The 27,900-nt window shown below is 45.8% G+C and overlaps 1 protein-coding gene across 2 annotated transcripts in view; it reads right to left on the bottom strand.

Moving 5' to 3' along the window:
- Rcl1 (RNA terminal phosphate cyclase like 1) overlaps positions 1-27,900 on the bottom strand; it is a 43,274-nt gene that overhangs the window by 7,098 nt on the left and 8,276 nt on the right. Inside the window, exons 2-8 of one of the 2 annotated variants that reach the window (XM_021151344.1) lie at positions 21,869-21,940; positions 19,245-19,420; positions 16,334-16,408; positions 15,786-15,910; positions 9,854-9,979; positions 7,203-7,359; positions 3,314-3,417 (exon numbers count right to left, since the gene is read on the bottom strand). In XM_021151344.1, the coding sequence (XP_021007003.1) occupies positions 3,314-3,417; positions 7,203-7,359; positions 9,854-9,979; positions 15,786-15,910; positions 16,334-16,408; positions 19,245-19,420; positions 21,869-21,940 (835 nt within the window). Of the gene's footprint in view, positions 1-3,313; positions 3,418-7,202; positions 7,360-9,853; positions 9,980-11,139; positions 11,234-15,785; positions 15,911-16,333; positions 16,409-19,244; positions 19,421-21,868; positions 21,941-27,900 lie in introns of those variants that run through there. The other variant, XM_021151345.2, reaches the window with a different exon arrangement.

Raw genomic sequence — 27,900 nt, 5'->3', positions numbered from 1 at the left:
TTACAGAACATGTATGTATGTATGTATGTATGAAAGTAACAATTATTAAACAAAGAGAGCCTATGAATTTGAAAGAGAGCAAGGCAGGGTATATGAGAGTTTGCAATGAGGAAAGGGTAGGGGAAATGATGTAATTCTATTATAATCTGAAAAAAAAAAAAAGATTATCTGGGGATTGAGGCTATCTAGCTCAGTAATAGAGCACTCGGTTGGCTAAGCAACATAAGGGCCTGGATTTGATTGCTAGCACCACAAACAGAAAAAAAACAAAACCAAAAATCAAACAATATTGTCCTGCTCACGGCAGACACAGTGCATGCCTGTTAAACAAACACTACCTACACCGCTCTGCAGAAGTATAGGTAGGAGTGTACAGTTTGTTAAGGAATGTGGCTAGAAGTTGGTCGTACATTTTAAAAGTACTGTACACAGATGCGCACTAGCCAGTGTGCAGTGGACCTCAGGCCTGAGATCCCTCTGTGGAAGTTCACCATCTGGAGCTCAAAGAGACATGATGGGGGATGGGCTGGGATGAAATGAGGAGTGACAAGGCAGGATCTGAATTCCTCAGATATAGTGCCTTGAATACTGCTAAGCACCTGACTATCCATGTCATCAACAGAGACTCACAAATGCTCAACTCAGCCTCCCCTGGTGGCACTGCAGCATAGACAGCGCGTAAGTACTGACAGGTTGGAGGACACCAAGGCCTATGCACAGGCAGAAAGCGAAGCTTGGAGCTCTAATCTGTCAGGATTTCTGAGCATTATAAGTGCCTGATGATAGATATATATTATATTGTAATATATATATTGTGTATCTCGATATATAAAGATATTTGATACATCTCTATATATTGATATATAATAATGTATGATATATTTTTTATGTTACTTCAACTTGTAAATAAAATATAATTTCTCACTATAATGTAAAATTAAGCTTCCAGGGTTAAAACTGTAAGCCAACAATACTCAAATTTAAAACAAAGAGAGGTTCTCTTCTTGTGTCTATGGTATCCAATATTATTTATTCAACTGAGAAACATTGTCTGGTCTCAAAAAGGTCACACATATAGACTTATTTCCTCAAATAGTACAGAGGAGCCGAAGCAGCAACCTCCTATAGCAACAGGGAAGGCAGGCGAGGGAAGGAGGGACACATAACTCACACTTCTCAGCAAGGGCCTGAACAGGGAGAGAAAACTTCTTAATCCTGGCACTCCAGAAAAATGGTACCTGAGATGCTGCCATTCATTCACACAAAGATGCCATTCACACAAAGCCAACTGCCAGAAGGCATGCACATGCCTTCTTCACACCAAGAATATTCTTGCTTTCCTCAAGGAAAGTGAGGTCCAAAAATCTGTGTCTCTATGACGTGACTAGCACAAGAATATGCACATGATACTCCCCCTGCCCCATCATGGTGCCTGTCTCATTCGCAGATAAGATGTCAATTGTGCCTGTCAGGGCCTATGCTCACCCTCCATCTTCTGAGACACTGGAGCCTTCCACAAGATTAAGGGCAAAGGGGTCCCCCTCACAGACAAGCCTTTGCTGAACACAATTCCCCATCTGTGCTTGCTTGGGGCAGGTGGGGTGTGTGTGTGTGGCAGAGGAGGTGGGGTGTACTAAGCCCCGGGGCAAGAAGCACGTGTCCAAGCCTCAGACCCAAATCTCAAGGCACAGAACACTCCCATCTGGACTACTTTTAAAGCTCCACTCGGAGCAGACTACAGTCTCCCAGGAGACGCGGTAATTTTAGGTTTCTGGATGAAGAAAGGAAACCAAAAGGATTATGTGGTGAAGGACAGTCACATCCCAAAAGGCTACAGACATTAAAAGATGATTCAAGGCCCCAGAGTTGAAGTGAAAGACTCTCTAAAAGTAACTTAAAAAAAAAAAAAGATAAAAACATATATTCCATGGTCACATGCTGTTCTGCCAAGGCCCAAACTCTGAGCCACACACATTTGGAGACAGTGGTTTTTCCAGACTCCAGGAGAGCCATGGAACCTCTGCTGGCCCAGAGCAGAAGCTGGACACAGCACTGACCAGCTAAAAGGCCAACCCGTCCCAAGATGGTCACTCACCACCAGTTGCTTCCAGGAACTCTGATGGGATCCCGCACCTGGGGAGCTGTGCTTGCTGCCACCTCCCCCCAGAACGCTCCGGTGACATTCTGTTTGAGCAGTCTGCACTTCTGTAGTTGGCCTGCCATTAGGATTCCTCAAGTCTAGGTTTCCTGTCCTGTGAAACACTTTGCACACCTTATCAGGAGATAACGTGTGGCTCTTGGGGTCCTTCCTGCTCATCAGTGTCCCCTGCTGCTAAGAGAGTATATTCCCTTCCATCTTCTGTTCCACAAACCTCCCACTGCCAACTCTAAAAGTAAAAGAATCCTTCAAGCGCCTGGCTGCCAGCCCCTCCCCTCAACGTGATGGCACCACCATTCTTCAGCTATCACAGTACTGTACCTTTCAGAGCTACAGCATCGGTACCATGATAACCGAAAAAGGGCAGTTCAGTCTCAGATCTACCTGCCCCCTCCCACTTACCACCCCTCGCTGACCAAACAGCTACCTAAGTCTGTGAGCATGTAAGTGCGTATACATGAATACACGCTCATACATGCACACACACACCCCCACACCCACGCATACATGGGAGCCTGTTTCCAAACCTGCTCATTTATCCCTGACTAGAAACTCGTCTTGAGCTTGGCGCTCTTTAACTCAAGTTTCCAACTAGCTACTGTTCTTGGAGTGTGCATGTTTTTTATCCTAGATGTTAATATCCAGCTGCCCAAACGCATCTCTGTAACTTCCAACTGCTCTGATAACATCCCTAGGAATTTTGCCTCTCTTTGGCTCTTCTAGCCAGCTAATATGGAATGCTCTTAGAAAATAACCCATTGACCACAATAAGAAAGGCAGCAGGTGAGCGGGATGTAAAGTGAATAAATAAAAATGTTTTAAAAGGAAAAAGGATGCCAGCAGGAAGATTAGGATGGAAAAGCTTTCAAGCTCCATGTTTGTCTCCAGAATAGAAACAAATCATAAAGCAGAGACACGAGAGCCACCCAGTGTGCGTGAGAGCTCAGAGAACGTGGGGACAGCAGGTGCACTGGGAAGAAGGCAAGGCCCGAACCTACGTGTGAAGACAGAAACATCAGGTTAATAGTGGCCACTGCTGGCTGCTTAGAGATCAGTACAAGCAGGGACAATGCTGTGGTCACAGGCTACACACGGCACATCTGGGTCACTCTGTACAAACAGAACACATGAGCGAGGCAAAGGAAAACAGCTTACGTGTAGGGCGAGAGTGGTCCCAGCAGGACTTTGGAAACGTCCTGCTGTCCAAGGGTCATGAGCAGCAGAACTAGACTTTGGTTAGTCGAGTCTACACATCCACCCTGTAAACACAAACACGCTGATGATTAATCATAGTACAAACCAGAAAGGGTAACAAACCAGCAGGGAGAGAGGAGGAGGACACAAGCCCTCAGAACACCAGACCCTCCAGACAGTGAACTGAAGGACAAGCAGCAACAGACAGAACATGGCCTCCTGAGGAAGATTCATCTACAGCCAACGAGGCTAAACTAACAGCTAACCCGAGTAACAGCTGAAAGTCACGTTCCCAAGATCTACTGGGGATAACAGTGAGCTCTCCCTTCCTAATTGGGACATTTCCTGCGCTCTACGAGAGGTATAGTTGCTCCCGAGCAGACGACCTATAAGGATCTGGTGAGGCTCCGAGCAGTGGGGCACACAGAGAGTGAGTAGCTCTTACAGGTCTCCCTGCACTCAGCCCATCTTGCTCTGAAACAACTCCGGATGTTCCTAAGTGCGTCTTACCTCTTCCCATGCAACCTAACACCACCAAGTGCCACAGTCAGACTGCTTGTTCTTATTACTTATAACTTATAACTTGGGACCCCCAAGTTGTCTTTCCTTCTTTTTTGTCTTCCAAGCAAAACAGAGTTTTCTTCAAAACTCTCCTCCTGAAGCACAGCTGTTTCGTTTGCTTCCTTTTTCATTCTTGATTTCCAACCATGTCTTTAAAAAAGAGGCCTTTACTCCTGATTATTCTTTCTAGGGTAACAATGTCAACACATATACAACTTTACAGAGTACAAGGAGGATGTCATGAAGTTTTTACCCATCTTACATATCTGAAAACTTAAGTTTGTGAGCACGGTTCACTGCTGTCCAAGGCTAGACTCTGAGTCTAACAGGCAGTCAGCTAAAGATGCTTACAGGGGGGGCTGGAGAGATGGCTCAGCCGTTAAGAGCACCGACTGCTCTTCCAAAGGTCATGAGTTCAAATCCAGAAGTCCTGAGTTCAATTCCCAGCAACCACATGATGGCTCACAACCATCCATAATGAGTACTGATGCCCTCTTCCAGGGTGTCTGAAGACAGCTACAGTGTACTTGCATATAATAAATAAATAAATCTTTAAAAAAAAAAAAAGATGCTTACAGGGGGCCTCCTTCCTTTTCAAAGGCACCCAGGGCAGGCAGTAAAGCGATCCGCAGCTGTAAACACCCTCAGGCTGTCACTCTTGATTTAGTAGGCCTTTATGAAAATCTATCCCTCTAAAGTTAGTAAACAACAAGAAACATTTTTTTCATTTTATTCATCAAACTTTAGGATAAAAGCTGCTTTTCCATACAAACAGGAAATCTGACCAACCAAACCAATGTCTCACAGCTCTTGTTTATTTTCCTCCAGTCCTAAAAGTAAGCTGGTGTCCTCTCCTGCTCCCTGCACGGGAGCCACTCTGCCCCATCCTCAGACGACTTGTACTAGGTACTGGAGGGACACTTTAATGCAGTAAATATGTCACGGTCCATGTACAGGACATGGTGGAGGGAGCGGGGGCTACAAGTGGTGGCACAGCTGAGGTAGGATTTGGGAGCAGGCTCTTGAAGTGGCTGAGGGGCCTTGGAAAGAAGACAGGAGCAGTGGAGGAGTACAGCTCACAGGCACTGGGAAAGCGCCAGGCTCTATTCGGAGGGTGAGGAGCCAGTGCAGGGCTCTGCAAATGGGCAGAAGGAGACTGAGTCCAGGTATGGAAGGAAATGAGAGGGAGTTTGAAGAGGACGTGGAAAGAATCTCCCGCTGAAGACAAGAGCGGCTCCCACTCGAGTGTGAGGTGAGGAGAGGTAGAAAGACAGCAGGACAGAACCCCTGGTACATGGTAACCCCTGAGCAGAAGGAACTGGGTCAGAGACTCACAATATATATATATGTGTGTACACACACACATATATATATACACACACACACACATACACACACACACACACACACACATATATAAAGCATCTTTAGAAAAGAGGGTTTTATGCTTACATGTCACACCACAGACCTACAGAGAATTAGTCAAAATAGCATGAAGTGTTTCAGCCTTTTAGTAATTAAAGACTAGACACTAACAGGAAGTTTTCTTAATGACTAAAACAAAGCAAACTTGCTTGAGGAACAATAGTAGTTTTTAAAAGACCTCAATTAATCCAACACAGGTTTTCCTCCTGTGACTGGTGGGAAACCCAAATGCCAGCTGTGCCCATGGGCTCCTGCTGAACTCCTCTGGATCATGGTGTTTGCCGTTCTCCCATGGTCTCCTAGAAAGGGACGTAAGTGTCCCCATAGTTGGAGAGAGGACACAGCAGCCCACAAGGTCAGGTGGAGACCTACACAAGCCAACGAGAATCTCAGAGGCAGACAGTTACCACTGTACCCTACTACCTGACAACACAGAGATGGGAAATGTTATACAGCTCTATGAATTAAGTAACTGGTGAGTCAATGGCTTTATCCTTCTACCCACGACGTCTAACTACCACCTATCTCTCAAAACCAGCGCTAGATCTGTCATTAAAAATAAACTGATGTGGCACCAAAAACCCTGCACCAGTCCTGGGCTACACAAGACTGCTGACAGGCCGTGTCCTAAAGGAGGTCTCACTTCCTGGCTCCACTGCTCCTAGCAGCAAGCACAATGGCTACGCCTTGCTCTTCAGCTGTATCAGGAGGGGCTCCTATCTTTAATTAGGTAGAATGATGACGTTCATCACATGACTAGTGCATAGGTTTCAAGGCTGGCTTGGATCAGCTTGGATGGGGGGAGCAGACTACAAAGGTAAGCAGTCTTCAACTGTGCTCTTCAACCATGTGTCTTGCCAGCATCTTCTCTTCCCTCACGATCTCCTCCTTCCTGTCAGACACCTCAGCGGTGGGAAAGTCAAGTGTGTGCTCACTTTTGTGCCTGCTGCATGTGTGAGCAACAGTTTGTAGCCATGAAGAAGTCTGGTCACCTGCCTGACCTGCATCCTACGCACACAACTACGGACACAACATAGTAACTGGCTAAAGTCTATCTTTAACAATGCCAAGTTCTCACACTTCCCAGAGCCTCCACCATGCTGGGACAGTCTGGCCTTCCCTAAACAGTCTTCAATGCTCTAGAATAAACGGCACAACTCTATCCACACACAAATCCAGATTTCTACCTTGATAAATCTGAAGGTGAGTCCCTATCTCCACAGAGCAGCAGCTGGGGCAGCTGAGAGAGGCTGTAGTCCTGGGACTAAAGAAATGGCTTGGAGTTAAGCCCACTTGCTGCTCACGAAGAGCACTCAGATTTACCACAGAACTCACAGACTGGCTCATAGCCACGTACTGCAGGGGATCTGACAGCCTCTTCTGGCCTTCCCAGGCACCAAGTATGTGTGTGGTGCACATATATTCATGCAGGCAAACACACAGAAAAATCAAAACAGATGGGGAGAGGTGTGTGTGTGTGTGTGTGTATGGGGGTGGGGGGAGGGAGAGGGACAGAGACAGAGACAGAGGCAGATGAAAGAGGGGTGGGGGTGGGGGACACTCCTTTAGGTCAGGTCAGTGCGCCAGCCATCATCTTAACCTTCCCTGCTTGCTTTATTTTGAACCCTCACTCCCTTCTCTCCTCCGTCCCCATTAAAAGCTATCTGTTCTGTGTCCCAATAGAGCAGACTTGTTCATGGACCAGTTCAATGAACCCATTCAACTAGTTAATTCTAAACTGCTTGATACTCAAACACAGGTTAGCTCTTTAGCGCAAGTGCCCAGAAAGGAGTACAGAAGGAAAGACATCCGATCGTCTTTTCCTGACTGTTCCTTTCTCTGCTCCTGCAGAGCCAGGACATACCCTGTAGATTTCTTCAAGTAGCAGCTTTGCACAGTTCCTGCCGAGGTCCTCAGGAAGCACTGCTGCTCCCTGGCCCTGGGGATTGGAGGCCAGTTCAGCACTCAGGAAGGTACCGTTGGTAGTCTCTGCAACCAGCGACAGTCCAAAGCCTGGAGACCTAGGAGGCCAGGGCAGACACCCAGTAAGCAAAGGCACACATGGGGTGCACAGGGAAGACAGACGTGTTCTTCATTAGAGGAGTAGACTCCGAGGAACACTAAGAAGAACCAAGGCGAGAGGAAGTTTGCATACCCTTGCTTCCTCCCTCTGCACTTTACAAAGACTCTCACAGTTTCTAACAATCACAGAATATGATGTCAACAGACTTCCAGGTATCGAACATGCAAATAACGGTCAGTGTTAGCTCAGTCTTGTCTTCATTTACAAATGAGCACATGCTGGGAGTAAGAGGCTGAACACGCTCAGCCCACTCGGCTGAAATGTGGCAAAGTACATTTGAAACGCAGGCCTTACACATTCCAGAGTCTACGGAAGCTCTCCAGTTCCCATTCAACCCTAAACTACAGCCAGTTCAGAACGTACTGCAACCTTGGGGATGGTGGGACTACAACTCTGAGATATACCATGTTTCCCTTAATGAGAAGAATAAAGCCAGAAAGGGGGAAGGAGCCCCAAGGTTGTACTTTTGTCTGGAGACAGCACTGAACTCAGAGCCCACTTCCATGAGAACCATCAGTGGGCTGGCACTGTGGTGTCTCTACCACCCAACAACTAGAACCTAACAGTCTTGCCCAGGACCACAGATGACTTAGGGACCCAACAGGCAAGCACCTGTAGGAAGCTATCACAGCCAGGAACCAGAAGTATGCAGCGTAGACACCTGAGTTTCCATTCTCACAAAACACAGCAACAACAATTTAACCAGGAAAACAAGACAAAACAAACAACAGTTCATAAACAAGGGGGAAAAAGCACTTCTCCACAAATTTGCCAGATCTGATGCCTCAAATGTACCTTGTCCAGTGCAAAGTAAATATATCACTAGAGAAGCTTTCCCAACGGAATGTTCCATACACAATTGCAACACAGACCTACCGCCTCCAACGCTGTTCAACATTGCTCACCAAATGTCTTCCATATCTAGAACACTGGCCAAAGTAGTTCCATAGGAACTCTATGTAGAGTCACATTCACTTTTATTTTTAGAGACTGTTTCACTAGGCAGCCCCAGCTGGCCTCATGCTCGATCCTTGTCTTCGCTTCCAAAGAGGGCTGGGGTTAACTGTGCACCATCAGATCTGGCTCAGAGATGCTCTGCAAGCACGTTATGGACTCATCACGTGGAAGGATCCTAATGCCCAGTTTTAAACTCCCTTAAAGCAAGGATCCAGCACCCCTGACTCACGTTTCACAACCTAACATCACCGACCCTTAGACAGAAAATTTAGCACACGGGATGCCTCTGAATCGGTAGAAACCGTGTGTCTAGCATGGTGGCAGGAGGAGCATGACAACCCTGAGACCTGCAGCGGGAGTTTGCGAAATGTTGCTGCCATAGCTTTCCAACCTACCCAGGACTGCTTGATTATTATTTCTTCTTGAAAGTAATGGCTGTCAAAATGGGCCACACTGAGCCAATGTGGGTGCTGGTCTAAGTGCTAAGGTAGGCCACCAGGATCCCACAGCATTTCAGCAACCCTTACTCGTGTGGAACCATCACTGGTTCTGATAGGGGAGTAACCCAGGCATGACTTTACAACGATTCATAACCTGTAACCTGGGATTTAAAAACTAAACACAAATGTGAGAAATACATCGGTTTTATACATAATTTTTAACATGGAGCTTGGTACTGATCTGAGAATCTGACTCTGTACCAGGGCAGCTGGTTCGAACAGTACTATAAACGGCTACTCTATGGCTGGTGGCAGGCAGCGTGGCCTTCGGGCCTGCACTATTCCTCTCTCCCCATTCTGGAAAAGCAAGGGATCTGAGAACAGACTATCCAGGAACACTCAGCAGCCTCCGCTGCTACCCACTCTTTCCCAGCCCTTGGCAATCCCCTCTAGGAAAGAGTGGGCCCACTAATCCAGGCCCACAGCTGAGGAAGAAGGCAGAAAGAAAAGGCCAGCATTAGGAGTTGCTGTTTCCGTAGCATGTACAGACTTGCTACATACAGATAGCGTACATAGACACCTTTTAAACGTTAATATTTACAATTATCCTAGGGTACACCATTAGCTCAGTGTGTAAATAAAGAATGTTCTGGTGTTTGAATAAAAGGCATGGGAACGTTAATGACCTTCCCGTCCCCAGAGGGAAGGGCCAGCTCTGTATAAACATCCTTTCTAGCCCTGACCTCTGACACCATCACTTTCCACTGGAGGGTGTGAAGGCCAAACTTCTCACTTACACTCAACCTCCCAGTCCTCCCCTGGTCTCTTTGCTCAAATCAGGAGAGACTGAAAGAGCTGTGAGGACCAGCTGTGCTGCCCTTAGAGAAGAGGCGATCTCCTAACCCAAGCGGATAACTGCAGGATGCAGTGGTTTTATTTGAGGGAGATAAGGCTGGAAGGCAGTGAGATGAGAAAGGAGTGTCGCCATATTCTCACTGAGCTCAGCTGCTGAAGGCTGCTCTGGAAGGCACTTACTTCCCAGAATTGACGCCTTTCATGTGATCTGTGTAGATATAGATGTCAGGTATGAACTTGTTGAGGATGCTCCTCGCGGAATCCACGATCCGGTTTGCCATCTGAGGTGATACACGAACTGAGTACCTGTGGCCCAGGGTTAAGGACGTTATGATGCTGGGATGCCACGACAGTAGAAAGTCAGACAGAAAGTCAGCAAGTCTGTGCCACGCTGGCACTTACAATTCCCCTCTCACATTATTTAACTCAAGAGTTCTGTAACTAAATTTTTCATTATTATAAAAAACCAAAAAACCAAAAACCAAAAAACCTTTCAAACAGTCATGGTGAAAAAGGAATCTGGATTCCTAGAACAAAAGGTATAAAGTCAGGTCCCACAGCCCAGCCGTGACTTCTCAACCAGGCTTCTCTGTAACTGTCCACTCCACACAGTGTGAAGATGCCTAAGCTCGTCACAGCCACAGTTGGGCTCCCAGTGACAACTGTGACAACTTTGTTACTCTTTGCACAGTCCGACTACTGTAAGGAGCCTCTCTTTGACCTAAGGCCAGGCCAGGTACCACAGTGGCTGACCCTGAGCCAATCCCAGTCCCTCCCCCCACCCAGAGAGTTGGAAGCAGAAAACGTTGCTGAAAGATCAAGGTGACTGCTGTTTTAAAGACCACAGGTTTCCCAAACATATCACTTAAGAATCAATCTGTGAGGACAGAGGGGCTCTACTTGATACTCTCTGGTGGAAACTGCAACCCAGTACTCTACAACAAGGGACTCCGTTAGAGAAGGAAGAAATTAGCAAAAGGGGTTGGTGGAACCCATAACCCTGAACTAACTTTGTAACAGAGACTGACTCTCCTGACCCCACAGCAGTGTATGCTGGAGAGCTGGAGGGATACACGCAGGACTAAGCAATGGAGAAAGAGCATAAGGTAAATCCACGTGGACTCCGACGTAATATGAGCTGCCCATTCCCATGGGGCTGTACAGTCATTACCATCAACAACACACGATTTTCATTAGAACTAAGAAACAAAAGGCTGTGCATGGAGCCTGACCTGTCAGCTAGCTCTTCTCCTTGACTGGACCTGAACCCAGCAAAAGAGCAAACTTCCTGAATCCTGCGGTGAACTTTCCAGTCTGCTCAGTGAGTCCATACCCAACCTGGAACCGCTGCCTATGCCGCCTACCTCCACCCAGTCAGTCTTCAACCTCAACTGCCTCCAGGTATGCCTCGGTCCACAGATGCCTCCCACCTGAAGCCCTCCAGGCAGCACCTGAACTGAACTTACCACATCTCCCCTCAGACACATGGTGTCCTTGCTCCATAAGGCCACGGGATTTACTGTTTCATCCCTCACAACTCCAAAGCACTTTTGTACCAAGAATCACATGACAAATATTTGACTTGACTCAGAGGACAAATCCGAAATGGCGAAAGAGCAAAAAGGATTTTTTTTTTCCAATACACAAAGAACCCGGTTTCATCACCACCCCTTCTGTCCAGAATGTACTTTGAACACCTTTGAGACAAAACAGCCCTAGGTCTTACAGCCTTTGGACTGAGTGGGTGCCATCTTTCTGGGGCCTGATCCTACCCACTGTCCGTAGGACAGCTCAGGAGGCGCCACCACCCCAAGACAACCCCACCACGCTCAGGATTCCCAAAGTTCTTTCACACACATCTCGCTCTGGATCAGAACCATGAAACGAAGTCTGTGCTCCCTCTTTCTCCTCAGAGTGGATGGCAGTCAGTAAGTGAGGCCAACTCTCTAGTCACAGCAGCTGGCTCGCACCCCCACCAGTTCCAGCCCAGGACCTGTCTGCTTGGCCATTGATCTGCAAGCAGGAATAGCAGTACTGGGGTGGGGGTGGAGGTGGGGTGTCAGTTAAAACCACAGTGTTCCCAACTCCAAAACAAGGATGAGCTCAGCCCAGCCAGAACCAGCCCTACAGGTAAAACCCACAGAATTAACTACCGAGTCTCCAAAGTCAGCTTTTATTCTCGGATCCTAGAACTGTCAAAGGCCGGACGAAAGCCCACATTCCTTTGAGGGGCTTATTAAGTGACAGTCCCGCTGACTGATGCTGGAGTGCTTAGTCTTCAGATTGGATGCTGTGAGTGCTTCCATGGGCAGGCCCGGGCCAGTTTGATGTTTTGCCACCGCTTCAGTCAAGAGGGAAGATGTGACACTTCACAAGTGTCTCCTGCCTCAGACTCCACAGGGGGATGGTTCAAAGAACATTAGCAGTGAAATCCAGGGAGACAATACCTGTCCCACCCAGTTCTCTTACCACTTTTACTACACAGACTACCAACAGCATTCCCTACATTCAACCCCTCAGTCCCTCCCTCCCAGCACTCACACCTCTGTCTACGTCTGACCTTCAATCTAAGGCTTCCAATCTCTGGACCTCCTGTCTTCCTTCCCCAGAATGGTGAGTCCCACCGCCTTACTAAGTGAGGCACATTCTGGCTTCATCCTGACTCTCCGGCTTACCGCAGCTCTTCACCGTTATACTGCACGGCCTCCCCACTCTGCCAGGTGCTTCCATCCCTTGAGGACGCAGGCCTTCTCCCCTGTTTCTCCTGCCAGACTTGCTACCATGGAAAAATTCCAACTTCTTCTGAGCCCTTGACCTCATGACCCCAGGACTTTTATTGTCTTCAGTTGCGAGCGACCCAACGCTGCGCGAGCGACCCAACGCTGCGCCGGCACACAGCTGCCATTCCTGCCATGCCTTTCTCCTACCCTGCCCCTCTCTTTAGCTCTGATTCATCTCAACTTTCAAACCCATCCCCACCCTTTCTACTCTCCCCACAAAGTTCTACGTTGAATCAACCTTACCGCTTGCCTGTAAATGTGAACATACGCTGAGTAAGAGGAGATACCATCTACCTACACCTGCTAGTGCTCACACTGCACATCTACTCAGCTAACTTCATTACAGCCCATTCAGTGGACCAACAGGCCTGGTGACAAGAGTCAACCAGCACACCAGAGAGCAGCAGTGCAAAGTGGACCCAGTAAGTCCCACCACTGAGATCTCAATGATCTCGCCACTTTGCTTCAGACTCCTGTTCTCCCAAATTCACTTTTTCTAACGTATAGAAACGCTCAAATCATGAATGACCTCTCTTGTTTGTGTTCTGTAACGGTGCTCATGTGTGTGCTCACACCCGTGGAGTCCCAGAGGATAGATAACCTGAGGAACACCAGCCACCCCACTCTCATCCACAAAGCACTACTGGGAACTGGCCAGACTCTCATTAAACCTGAGCTCCTCAGATAGAATTGGTGGGCAGGGTAACAAGCCCCAGTTATCCTGTGTCCCTGTAAGGGGTGGTTCTGATGGGAAGGTCCTGTTCCCCAATTAGTTCTTGATCCATCAGTAAAGAAAGCCATGAGCCAATTGTTGGGCGGAAGGGACTTGTGGGACTTCTGGGTCCCAGGAGGCAGGAAGAAAGACGCAAGAGAGAGAACAAAGTTAGCTATGCCTTGGAAAGAGGAGAACTAGGCAACCATGTAAGATCTCAAGATGGAGTGGCCACACAGACCGCTCCTTCAGGTGGGTGGTCAGAGGAGTTTAGCAGCTGAAGATTACGTCAGGAGGAAAGAAAGATAAGAAACTGATAAGGGCACACTTTTCCAGGTGGGAGACAGCAACACCCAGCAATAGTGTCCAAAGGCAAGTTGAAATTGAACAACTTCTGTGCCCTTTGGCTGAGGATTCAAGGAAAGCTGGGAGGGGGCTGGTAGCTTGGTCATTTCCTGGAGCAAAGGTGGGCAGAGCATAAAACTACGTGCTATATTTCCCCAGTATAAGAATTACATACACAGCCAGGTGGTGGTGGCGCACACCTTTAATCCCAGCACTTGGGAGGCAGAGGCAGGCAGATTTCTGAGTTCAAGGCCAGCCTGGTCTACAAAGTGAGTTCCAGAACAGCCAGGGCTAGACAGAGAAACCCTGTCTCGAAAAACAAAAACAAAAACCAACCAACAAACAAACAAAAAGGAATTGCATACATGCCACTGCAACACTTGACTTTTTAATGTGGGTTCTGGAGAACCAAACTCAGGCCTTCATGTTTGCAAAGCAAGAGTTTTGTAAACTAAGCCAGCTGTCTAGCCACAGCCTGTCTTCAAAGGTGTATTCTGGACTGGAGAGATGGCTCAGTGGTTAAGAGCATTGGCTGCTCTTCTAGAGGACCTGGGTTCAATCTCCAGCATCCATATGATAGCTCACAGCTGTCTATAACTTCAGTTCCAGAGGATCTGACATCATACAGACATACATCCAGGAAAGTACCAATGCACATGAAATTAAAACAAAACAAGAAAAGAAAAAGAGTGTACTCTGCACTCTTTTCCTGTTAAGCCATCACCTCATCTTTCTCCTCTACCTGTGGAGATTCTGAAAAGAACAACTCTAACACAGCTACTTACCTGTCCTTCACCCCACAATCCAGAACTGGTTACATGGTCTGTCTCCATTGCTTCTAAAAGAGCTCTTTCTGGGCTTTCTTCTTTTCCCTACCCTCAGTGCTGTAGCAGGAGCTGGCTGCCCTGGGTGTCCAGGAGGTGCTGGCTTCTTTACATCCCTCCTCACTCACAGTTCTGATGGCTGTCCAGGGCGCCAGTCTCCTCGCTCTGCATTCCTCATGGCTGCTGACTTCACAGCATTCACTTCTAGCCTTCATCTTGCCTCCCGAGCTGCAGATCCTCAACTCTAAAGTCCTCTCTAGACTTATTTCAGTGGAGCCATCAAATCCAGCAATGTAATACTTAACTCACAACCACCCCATTCCACCCTACGCTGGCCTTTTGTAGCTACCATCAGCAAATATCCTTACCAACAAGCCTCGGTGAAAAGCATTAAAACCAACCAGTGACTCTCAACCCTCTGCAGCAGCTCTTACCTGACCTCTCACTACCCCACTCCCTGCCTCTCTTCGGGTACAATAACTATGTTACCATGGTGACACTAGGTGAGTTTCTTCTATAACCATACTTTCCAAAATATCACAAAAGTTCTTACATGACCACCCAAGCTGTCCTAATATGCAAATTTGCTCTTCAGAAGAAAATCAGTGACATTTAAGTAAAGGCCAATTGCTCAATATGGCCTTCATTTCTTCACTGGCTCCTGTTAAATTCACACCCCATCGTGTTCATCAATTGTCACTGACTGCTTGAGTCTTAACAACCCACACAGCTAGCTGTGCCCCAAAACTGTGGGGTGTAGCTTCCTCTACAAACACCCACTTTTTGCACTGAAGCACCCCCCTTTCTTGCCCTGCTTCACAAACTTCTATCCTTTAAGGCTCATTCAAATGTCCCTGCTTTTCTGCAGATTAAAAAAAAAAAGGCAGAGGTTAAAAGCTGGGCACCAAATTATGGACAAGGTTTAAATCCCATTCGTACCTATCAGCTATGAGACATTAACAAACAGAGCTTTTATATCCCAGTTTCCTTATCTGCAGCACAATAGGATGTGAGTTAACTTGAAGCATTCAGAAGCTTAACTGAGATGCATAAAGTGATCTTGCCCTAAAGGACACAGGTGAAACACTTCACGGTAGATCACAGTTACATTCCAGTCTCCAAAGAATCCTCCAGACAACTGGTCACCCCCGCCCGTGTCCCAGCTGCCCCAGCCCTCCCCCTCTCACTCCCTCTCCGTCATTTACATGTCACACTGGAGCTACAGTTACAGAATTAACTGTAACTGTAGCCTTCCCCAGGCACTGTAGCATTACGTGAAGAAAAACGAGTCAATCTTGTCACTGTGAGGCACGTGATAAAACATAGCTCAACTACAGCTTCAGCACTGACACTTTCGTGAGATTGTTGCTGACAGTGTAAACAGTGAAAAGGTGTAGCGCTGTCATCTTCACGAGACAAGAAGAGAATCAGGACTTTAATGCAAAGGATACGCCATTCCTCTGATCCGTTTGATTTTTCCTGGATCTGTGAGCTGGACAGGCTTCAGGACCTTCCTCACGGGGCACGAGAAAAGCACTTCGCCTCCTCCTCCAGGAGGCATTCCCCGACGCAAGATCTGCACAAAGTGGTAAGGAGGGGATGGGAGAAAGCAGACATGGAGAACATGGGTTACCCTGACACCCCAGCCCAGGAAGGCTAAATCATTCCTATGGGGCTTTGAAGGCACTGTCGCGTCTCAGGAGCTCCTGGACACAAATTACACCAGGATGATTCAGACAAGCGCGGCAAAGGGCCAGACTCCATGTGGCTCTATTCCTTGGCTAACCAACAGCTGTGGTGAGGTGTGAGGGACTCAGTTCGTGTTTATAACAGACCTACCGGAGAAGAACAACACGACTGTGGGCTACTGTTAAAGGCCTCTCTCAGTTCAAGGTTTGAAGCACTGGTTAATAAGCCTCATCATATATCGCCTGCTTCTTCCAATCAACTAAATAAAAATGTCTTGGATGCATACAGCCAGCAGTTCACACATTCTCACCTTTAGCTCAAATGATTCTCCATCAATCCCAAACTGTTTCAGTAGAGGGAGCGCTGTCGCTTTAAGAACATCAACCTGTAAGTTAGTTCAAGGAATTTTGAATTAAACTTTGAACATGCAGCTAAAAGTCCAAGTGGTAAACAAAACTCAAGAAACTGCTGGACTCACACAGAAAACACACTGGGACCTCTGCTCATTCTCACAGGTATCACGCCCATAACATTACTCTATTAATTTATTAATAAACATTATTATAATGTTATTTTATCAAGCCTTTTCCAATATACATAACAAGTCTATTCTTTAACACTTAAGAGTTGGTACCTCTCCAGGTCAGAGCAAGCCAATGAACCCGCAATGTTTACCTAAGAATCCTGGTACAGGTGCTGAGTCTACGTGGGGAGTTGGGAGGAGCCTTAGAGGGGACAATGCCCCCAACATGCATGAAGCATTGAAACCGCCAATGGTAATCACAGTAGCACTGACCGTTCATCTCTTCTGTATCTAGAGCTCCCTGGGACAGGAAGCAAGAGTAGTGGCACCATGAGCAGAAGAGACCCAGTCTTTTGTCCCAAATTCGGGCTCTGATGAGCTACGTGGCCCCAGTAGGGGAGTGGGGTGGGGGGAGAATCACAGAATCTGAGCTTCCTTCCCTAAGACAGGCTTCAAGCCTTGCTGTCTCCACGATGCCACAAGTCCAACAGGCTGATTCAATTCAATGATCCTCCAAAAAGGCTCCAAGGGCAGAAGAAGTAGAAATAATACACAAGGCTTAGGAACTAACTCATTCAGAATGGACAGGGTGTGGTGGGGGCAGCATTTGGCAAAACTATTAAAGATTAGCTAATTTAACTAAATATTAAAGGTAAATACATCCAAAAGGAGAAGTTCTGAGAAATGTGTCGTTGGGTAATTTGGTCCTGTGGGGAACTACATACTGTCCTTATACAAACCTAGATGATAGTCTACTCCAGTGTTTCCCTAAAGCCCAGAGAGTAGTAACTCTCCCTATCTGCTCTATCTTGACAGCTTTCTCATGTTCAAGTTTGTCACTGTAATGCCGTTGGAAGATAGGGCCTTTCAGAGGTGACTTAGTAACGCAAATGCAGTCTTCATGAATAGGTTATGGACAGTGTCAGGAAAGCAGCTCAGTTATTTCTGAAACTAGCTTCTGAGAGAAGGTTAGGTCTGGCTTGATTTCTCTGCCTTGCCAGGCTACTGCCCTTCACCATGCTACAATGTACACCATTTCTTGAATTTCCCAGCTTCCAGAAGAGAAAAACGTTTTAACTTATCAACTACCTAGTCTCAGGTACTTTGTTATAGCAAGGCTCCTCAGACTAAGACACACACTCCTCAGCTGCACACCACACAGGCCAGCTTCTGCCTTCCAGACTCCAGCTACCATCCCGAGAGAAGGAAGGCTTTGAGGAAGGGAAGAATTAGTTCACCCAGTTCATGACCCTGACTCCCTATGCAGAAAGCAGAACCACGGAGAGCAGAGGAAAGCAGATGCCTGACTTGAGATCTCACAGGCCGAGGACGGTCCTCTTTACCCAAGACCAACCACCTCTGTTGTAACCCAGGCTAATCAGGTCAAACCACGGTCATCTTAGTGGCAGGTGGCAAAAGTGAGGCAGTCTCTAACTACGAAAGCATAATCTACACAAAAGCCCTGTTCCCAGGGAACTGATCAACTCTCTCACACTAACACATGAATTGTTTTTAAAAACTTGTTTAAAATAGTGTTTATGACCACTAGCGGTTATAGAATGGGCATGAAACAGAGCACAGTGCTAAAACCCCAAACCTGTGTTTACCATTATGAGACAGTTCATCTACCTACAATCTAAAAGTGCAGATGCCTCCTTTCCTATATAAAGTAAAAGAGCCATTTTCTATAATCTTGAGACAATGTAAGGGAGGGGAGCAAGAAGCTCAAATTTAACATTTTAAACAGGTTGCATAGCATTCTTTCACCCACAGTTAAAAGCTGCAGAGCTTGAGCCTTCTTCAAAAAGTCCATGTAGCTACATTTCCCAGCACTGAGGATAAGTTATTGACGACCCAAGAACACATTAACCATATGGAACCACTGGTAAGCAGGAGCAGTCGCCAGAGCTGCTCCTTCCCAGTCAGAAAGCTTGCAGCACCTTGTAGCTACCCTCAGAAGCTGCTGTGGCTTGTGTCTATAAAGACAAGGAGCCCCTTCAGTGAGGTCGTCACGGCCACGAAGCCTCTTCTAGTCAATAAAGTATCCAAAAATGAGAACTCCTTCCCTCCCCACAGGATGCTAACATGGACATGACAACCATGGTGAACAAAATGAGAACTCGCTGGGTATTAAACCATTCTCCTCCTATTTACAGAAGGTGACCTGTTCAGTGAGACAGTTACTGTTCCCCACAGCTACCAACACTCAGAGATTCCTTCGTGCCTTCACGCCTACTGTGTCTGAAACCTCTTAGGTGAAAACTCCTTGAATTAATGGCCAAGGTAAAACTATACTGTGGCAATACCCAGAGATGATAATTTCCTGCCTAAAACTTCGCTCTGCTGCCTTCTTGCCTTGGTGCTAATGCAGGCTTCTAGAGAGAGGCTCTACCCGACTGCAGCCAGCAGAGCCAGATCTCATGTCGAGCATGATGGGGCAGCCAGCATTATTCTGAAGGTCTATAGACACAACAGAGAACGGCGCTTTGATGGGCGTTACCCATCATCTCTAAGTTGATGATCACGGGACTTGATTCATCTGTGTGTCTTGGATGAACTAACCTCTAAGCTTCAAGGTAAACAGAAAAAGAAACTGAAAACAGAACTGCTGTGCTCATTAAGAAGCTTCCTTCTAAGAACTCGCGCTGTAACAACAGATAAAAGAAACGTCACACCACAGTCTGACCTCAGTACTCACCGAAGGGTCAACCTGGTCATTGGTCACTCCTCGCAGAACGATTTTTAATGGGTGTTTCATAAACGGAGCCAGACAAAGGAGAGCTTCCAGGTAATAGCCAATGCTGCGGAGGACACTGCAGTCGTGCTCCACAGACCCGCCATACAGGAGGCCAGGCTGGTAGTATAAGGTTGTTCCTTAAACGAAGAGGAAAACAAACAAAACAACAACAAATGATGGAGCAGGAACACAACAAAGTGTGGAGACAACAATGAATGTAGTGTGTTCCAAGGGGAACCTGGCCCAGGCATCCATCCAAGGAGCACAAAATGCTATTCCTGTGAGTCTACACTTCATCTCAAAAGCTGACTCACTGACACCAAGCCTCTGGAAAATAATAAACTGTGGGTACAATTTAATATCTGCAATATATAAACTCTTCTCTAAGCTAGCTTAGCTGCTAGTCACAGTAGAACACAGAGGTACCAAACAGACACCACTTTCCTGACACACTCAGACTGCAGGTGATAGGCCTGTGGACCACCGTCTCAGCATAGCAGCAGCCTGTACATTCCCCTCAAATGGGGTCTCTCACACACCCCACTTACCAAACACAGAGATCACATGACACAGGCTCTTGTGATATCCAATACCATCAGTGGTAGCTATTTTAATTTGATACTAGTTAGTGAAATATCTCAACTGATTTTATGTTAGTGAACACTCATCAGTATTCTAGTTCAGTTTTTCACATATTTGTATAATTCAAACAAAAAATTCTCACTACACTTACATATTTAAGGGAACCAACTAGAATATCCTAGATGGTTTCAGAGTAGATGGACAAACGAGAGTTTCTACTGCTCAGTCTTGTCGTCTCTGGATACTTACCAGAAATAAAACCTCTAGAGGAAGGAAATTCACTCAGTCATACAAGTGAAAAACGTCTCTTGGAAATTTCATAAAATAAGTAGACTTTACTATATTAAATACTAAATCCAAACAACTCCAGCCAGGTTCACACTCTGACCAAAGTTACTAACGTTCCTCAGCAAGAGGGCAGGGATCGCTCTCCTAAACTGTAGTAAGTCACAACAACAGACTCGCTGAAAAGCGGTATGTCATTCTGCTTACATCTACAGATCAATCCGACAAAGCGACCTGATCATTATCCTGGGGGCTGGGGGGAAGAGGAGGACAAGGAATGTCGTATACAAGGGGCATGTGATGGGTAAGCATCCCTGTCAGCTTATCATATTTACCATAACCCATGAGACTGGTGAAGACACTGGGGCTGTGCCTGTGGAGGAGTCCAGAGAGGATTAGCTTCAGGAGACCCACTCTGAGGGAGCAGCGCCCCTGTCAAGGCCAAGAGCCTGGACTGAATGAAAGGATAAGGAAGAACAGACTAACGATCTCCCTCTTACCCCAAGCCTGCCTGTCTGTGAACTGCTGAGTGGGGCCACACCCTCTCTGCCACCTGAAAGGGGCATAGGTGCATCTCATCCCTAGACCTGCTCTCCACTGGGTGTGGCTGAATGCTGACAGAGACCAGCATATATCATCATGGTCCAGTGCCACCTATAAATCCAAGTGTGTGTTCTTTTTTTTTTCTCCTCTCTCTCTCTCTCTCTCTTCCTCTCTCTCTTCAAGACAGGGTTTCTCTGTGTAGTCCTGGCTGTCCTGTCCTGGAACTCTGTAGATGTAGACCAGGCTGGCCTTGGACTCAGAAATCCGCCTACCTCTGCTTCCCAAGTGCTGGGATTAAAGGCGTGCGCCACCACGCCCGGCCCCAAATTTGCCTTCTTTTATAAGAGAGTCAACATACAGGAAAGGCTAAAGAATCCTTTCTGGGCTACACAGAGAAACCCTGTCTCAGGGAAAAAAAAATCCTTTCTGGAATGCGGGTATATAGTTCATAGAGTCATCAAAGCATGTCTGTCCTACTTCCTATTCAGTACAGGGAGGATTTAAATAAATGACTACCCACGTACACAATAAAGCACTAAACTGTGAGCCACAAAACACAGAGCTCGGTCCAGGGCAGCAGGAAGCAACCAGCAGCAGACCATCAAAAGCCCAGTTCCATGGGGCTGGGCCATGGCTCAAGGAAGGTTCTAGAAGAGGAAGGGGCCAAAGGGACTGTCACGTTTCTTGAATATATTTGTATAAACTTGAAACAATTTTTTTTTTTTTAAAGTAGATTTTAGTACCTACAGCAATGTAGTACATCTGGGAGTTTGCTGTAAGAATTCAACACAACTGCACAGGTAAACGGACTTCAGAGAGTTTATGTATGTGTTAAGTATGTCAGAGTGGGGTACTCACGTGTGTGTGTGTGTGTTTATGTGTGTATGGTATGCCTGTGTTTGTACATATATAATCATACCATAAACACACTGGGTCCTTCCATTTGAAACTAATGTATTAATGAACTTTTTATTACAACCTCCACTTAGCACTACCTTGGTTAATTTCAAAAGGTCTTCCCTGAACATTCATGAAGATGGCTTATATAAACGTAAAATAGTAAAGTGATTAAAAAAAAAAAATACAATACAGTCTTTATACCACTCAAATGAGAAGCAGAAGAATGCCCGAGTAGTACACGAAGGTGCTTTTAGGAACAGAGAAGAGCAGCTTACCTGTTTGGTTGATTTCAATTCGAGAACCATTGGTTATTTTGTCCAACAGCCTTATAAAGCTTGCTTCAAAATCTGTGAAGGGGAAAAAAGACAAAATCTTCCATAAGGCACTATTTCTAAAAATGTACTGAGAAGACGTTTACCTGTGGTGTCACCACTGGGGTTCCCTCTGGAACTGGCTGACAGTTCAATCACGTGCTAAGGGCTCTGGGCAGTGGGAAAGCATTGGTGAGAACAGGTTCAACTCTCACACCCAACAACAGAAAATAAATATACACAGCACTCTATCAATCACAGGACGCTAACCTCACCCACATAGAGCCTGTCAAAAAGCTTGCCATGGCAGCATACAACTTAAACCCCTGCATTTGAGAGAGTAAACAGGTAAATCTCTGACTTTAAGGCCTGTCTGATTTTCACAGCGAGCCCCAAAATAGCCAAGTACAATGAGACCCTGTCACAAAACAAACAAGAAATTCTAAACAACTGTGGTGGTTTGAATATGCTTGGCCCAGGGAGTGGCACTACTAGGAGGTGTGGCCTTGTTAGAAGTGTGTCACTGTGGGGATGGGCTTTGCAATCTTTCTCCTAGCAGCCTGAAGACCCAGTATTCCGTCTGCCTTCAAATCAAGACACAGAACTCTCAGCTCCTCCAGAACCATGCCTGCTTGGATGCTGCCAGGCTCCTGCCTGGATGAAAATGGACTGAACCTCTGAACCTGTAAGCCAGTCCCAATTAAATGTTGTCCTTATAAGAGTTGCCTTGGTCATGGTGTCTGTTCACAGCAGTAAAACCCTAAGATAAGCTAATTACAGACCTCCAGGGCATGGCAGTTTGGATGACACCTGCCCTTCATACTCCGTACTCTCAGCATTTGGACACCTAAGGCCCAGTTTGGTGAGGTTTAGGGGGTGTGGCTTTCTTGAAGGAAATATGTCACTAGAGAAGGGCTTTACAGGCTTAAAGACTTGCACCCTTTCTAGTTCATTCTCTCTGTTTCCAGTTTGGTTCAAAGTGTGAGCTCTCAGCTTCTGTTCCAGCTGCTGTATCTGTTGCATGCTGTCATGCCTCCCCATGATGATAGACTGCCTAGACAGACAGATCCCACCCCTGTAATACACTAGCACCCCATAAGTCACATAAACTGACCCCAAAGGGAGAGCCAATCACCTGAGCAGCTCCCATCTACCCTCTCATTACTTAATGTGGCCCCACAACTCCTCTCATAGCAGATTCTGCAATCTGTTCAAAGAGCATTGGGCCAAAAGTCAGAAAGATGCCATTAAAGCTTACCATAGTTACAAAAACAGTGACTAGGGCTTACAGTTATTACTGGAGGCATCCTCTCAGCCACGAATTGTCATTTAATCTTTATAATCATAAGACGATGGCACCACTCCCACTGCACAGAACAAAGGCTGAAACTGAAGACTGCCAACTTGCCTAACCTGTTCAAATGACAGCAATTTCGGAGCCAGGATTTGAGCCTGCCTGTCCTCCAAGGTCCATGTCCTTAACCACACCATGACAGTTTGCCTCTCCTCTACTCACCACCTCAGAACCAAGCCCTTAGTGTAGGAAATCCCAACTTATCTACAGAACGAAGGCTTCTGCAAGCAGTTGGCCGGGCCCCCAATCAACACATCTTTTTAATAAGAACAGAGTAGACTACAGTCAACCAGTGATTTAATTTTCCAGTTTTGGGTTTCTTTGTTTTGTGTCCTGGACTCTGCTCTGTAGACCAAGCTGACCTTGAACTCAAACTCAAGAGATACTTCTGCCTCTGCCTCCCAAGTGCTAGGATTAAAGGACTGTGTCGCCGCACCAGCTTAACCTTCCAGTTTTAATTATACCAGTTAGGCCTGTGAGACCTCAGAAGAAAAAGGCACCTGCCACCAAGACTGATGGGCTGAGTTTGATCCTTGGTCCCCACAGGGTGGGAGGGAAGGAAGACTGACAAGTCGCCTTCTGACCTTTGCATGAGCATACACAAAATAAATACGTAAAATGTTGTTTTAAATTACTACCAGCCAATGACAACTTGAATTTTTTTAATGAAAAGTTCTAGAAATAAACAATTTTCTTCTGTTCTGACAGAATATGAGTCTTAACTTTATCCAGCATATTGAAGTCACATATTCTCCCTGCCCTCCGGTAACTTATGTCATCTCAGCCATCATCGGATGCACAGCATTCTGTTCAAGGCTTCTCCAGCTTACCTAATGATGACTCGAAAGCACAAGGCAGTGATGCTAGCTAGCACTGCGGTTATGCTTAGAAGCATATGCATACTATATGTCGTGCGTATTTCTGTATGTGGGAAAAAATGTTTACCAATCTTAGCCCTGGGGAGATTGGGGCAGGAGGGTCAAGGGTTCAAGTTCAGTGTAGAATACACAGCAAACACCAGGCCACCCTGAACGACACAGTGAGACCATGGCGAAGAGAAAACAAACCATTTACACAACCGGAGCTCCATTCTATGTGCAATTCAGGCATGAGCTGGGGACGGGGAGGGGGTGGTGAGGGGTGGGAGATGTGGTGCGGGGTGGGGGTGTGCTGGGGGCTGTCTTGAACAAATGCCTCAAGAAGTCCCATAGGTCTGATAGATTAAGAAAAGGAAGGAAGAGAAGGAAGAGCTCAAGGGAGAGAGAGAGAAGGAGAGAGGGAAGGAGGGGGGAGGGAGAGGAGAGAGGGAGGGACTTTTAAAGTCATTTTGTTTCGCAATCCTTGGGTGCTCTTAATCTTGACCTCAGTCAGAAGCCATGGCTGCTTGGCAGGAACATGAGTAGGAAGAGAACGGAACCTCAAAAACCCTCCAGGCAGGATCACCCTGGGTCACGGCAGGCTGGCTCAGGAAGCCAGTCTCAGAGGAGTTCCAGAGTGCTCCCAGCAGCGAAGGCACAGCTCCATCACCTGGTGTGTAAAGGACCATCAAGTGTCCTGCCAACAGAGCCAATCCCCCACCCTCAGCCAAGACACACACCAGCCTTGCCTGTTCACCTGCCACACCTGGAGCTTCTTGTCAGGATCACTCCGTGGGGACGCAAATTTCAGAGGGCTGAAGATTTCAAAACCAAGCGCAGTGTTGCTGTACTGCTTGGGAATGCACAGAGTAACTCAGGGCAAGGTGTAGCTGCCACCAGAGACACAGCAGACAGCTGTGAAAAGTCAGACATGCGCAGATGTGGGCAAGGTCTACTTCTTGTCCTGGATGAGGTCATACAGGTTCATGGTACAATCTTTTCAACACTGTTTTATATCTTAAAGGCCCAGATTTATGCTTTAAAACAAGGGTCATCAGCACTCCGGTCTGAGGCAGGAGGACCAGGACTTTAAAGCCAATTTGGGCTACACAGACAACCCTTGTCTCAAAAAATAAAATAAAAAATAAAAAGGAGCTAATTTGCAGACCCTGTTTGCTTTTTTGAGACAGGGTCTCACTATATATTTATGTATGTATTTTAAATATTTATTTACATATCATAGATTTAATATTTATTTAGAAATATTTATGATATATTTATATATGCAATGTATTATATATCATAATATTTATAATATTGTATATATGCCATGGAATTCACTATGAAGACCAGGCTGGCCTCAAACTCAAATCCACTTGAAAAAAGCAAATTTCAATGAACTATACTTAACAGCTCCAATTTAATGTTATTCTAACTCAAATGTCTACAAATAGCCGTTGGACTAGCATAGCCACAGTAGTGTGCTCAACTAGCATGCGTCACCTCCAAGGCACAATAGGAAAGCCTGTAGAAGTACTATGATGTGGATGACTGTAAAAAAAAAAAAAAAGAGTATGTGTGTATGTGAGAGAGAGACAGACAGACAGAAAGCAGTTATGATAAAAACGGATCCTGGAAAAAGACAAAAGTTAGTAACACTGGTTGTTTCAGAGAGTTGAGCCTAGAAACCAGACTAAATTCCTTTCTTCTTTCTAAACTTTGAAGCAAAATGGAGTCAGCTGTCCCTTAACACACCCTGTGCATCTATATGTTTTTAAGTGCACAGAAAGTCACATAAAATGCAATTACTTTTTCACACAATTTAAAAGTTAAAAATGATTTCATATCATTCTTTAATTCACATCATTGATAAAACATCAAATTTTGTGATACCCTCCAGTCATTAAGAATGTTTTAAAGCCTGAGCTGCAGGGTATGACTGTAATCTCAGAACTCAAGAGGCTGAGGCAGGAGGCAATAACTTCCAAGCCAGCATGGGCTACAGAGTAAAACCATGCCAGTAAAACTGGGAAAAAAAAAAAAAAAAAAACAGTTGAAAGGAATTATTCCATGGCACAAAGGAACATTCATACTGTATTAAGAGAAGGGTTAAAAGGAACATATTCAATGTGGTCTCAAGTTCTTTAGAAAATAACCAGAAAGCAAGACAATAAACGGTTAAGTAAGTTAGTGTTGCCCTTTTCCTCACTAAGTCCTAAAGACAGAAATGACAAACACACTCCCAGTTCTCAGTTAGGAGATGTCCAGTCACTAAGAAAAAAATAAATCCTTTATATGAGATTATGTAACACTTTATCATTTCTTGACCTGCATAACTCTTAAGGAGACAGGACATTTTTCCTCGATTATGAACAAAGGAAAAGCTACAGGCTGTAATAAAGTATCTTTTTTTTTTTTTTTTTTGGTTTTTTCGATACAGGGTTTCTCTGTGTAGCCCTGGCTGTCCTGGAGCTCACTCTGTGTAATAAAGTATCTTAAACAAAACCCCACATCAGGAAAGTCCATGGAAGGTCTAGGAAAGCAGAAGTTACCACCCTCAGGTCTTAAGACAGAGAAAAAGCAAGATGAGGATGAACTGGGTGCTTATGGGAAACGGCTTCCTGGGAAATGGAAATGTTCTATGGTCTGGGAATTAAGTGTGCAATCTATACCAATTATTTTAAATCCTGAACCATAAGAAGAGCTTCCCTAAAGTATTACTTTTATAACATAAATGTGAACCTGCAACTTTTGCTCATATGTGCAAGTGTTCTGTGTGATTGGGTTTTCTTATATGAAGCTGTGAAAGAGATAAAAGCAACAAACACCACCGATGCCAGGGATCCAAACTCCCGTTCTCATGCTTGGCGAGCTCTGCCCTCTACCTCTTCCTCCGGGGATTTAGAGCTTTTGTAACAACACACTAGCCTCTATTACTATATTTGTAATTAAGAAAGCACACAAATCACAAAACAAAAGACACAAAAAGATTCACCCCAAAGAGTAAGAAGAATAACGGTGTAGCCCTCGGAAAGTTCAACATTCAGAAAAAGACACAATTATTGGTAAATTTCATATTCCAAAGTACAAAAAAGAAGACAAGAAGAGGCCTCCTGCAAGTCAATAGCAAGCATCAATCTTTAAAATAACCTCAAGAGCCGGGGGTGGTGGCGCACGCCTTTAATCCCAGCACTCGGGAGGCAGAGGCAGGAGGATTTCTGAGTTCGAGGCCAGCCTGGTTTACAAAGTGAGTTCTAGGAAAGCCAGGGCTACACAGAGAAACCCTGTCTCGAAAAACCAAAACCAAAACAAAACAAAAAACACTCAAAATAACCTCAAGTATGAGCTAATATAACTCAGCAGAACAGATCAAAAACCCCCAAATAACAACCATGTCAGAAGACAGATACACATATCATCGTCATGCATTCTTCAACTATCCAATCCAAAAGGAAGGATGTTCCTTAATCAGACTGAGTGAATCTCTCTCTTTTCTAATAACAAACAAAAAAATCACTGAAGATGAAACATATGAATTTCTATCTATGTCACAGGCTAGAGAGATGGCTCAGCAGTTAAGAGCACTGAATGTCCTCCCAGAGGACACAAGATCTGATAGTCTAATAGACATACATGCTGGCAAATAACACACATAAATTAAAATTAATTAAAAAAAAGAATAACAGCCGGGCGTGGTGGTGCACGCCTTTAATCCCAGCACTCAGGAGGCAGAGGCAGGCGGATTTCTGAGTTCGAGGCCAGCCTGGTCTACAAAGTGAGTTCCA

Source organism: Mus caroli, chromosome 19 (genome assembly GCF_900094665.2).
Source record: "Mus caroli chromosome 19, CAROLI_EIJ_v1.1, whole genome shotgun sequence".
Lineage (NCBI taxonomy): Eukaryota > Metazoa > Chordata > Mammalia > Rodentia > Muridae > Mus > Mus caroli.
Note: the sequence above shows the minus strand (reverse complement) of the source record. Positions and strands in the feature narration are given on the sequence as shown.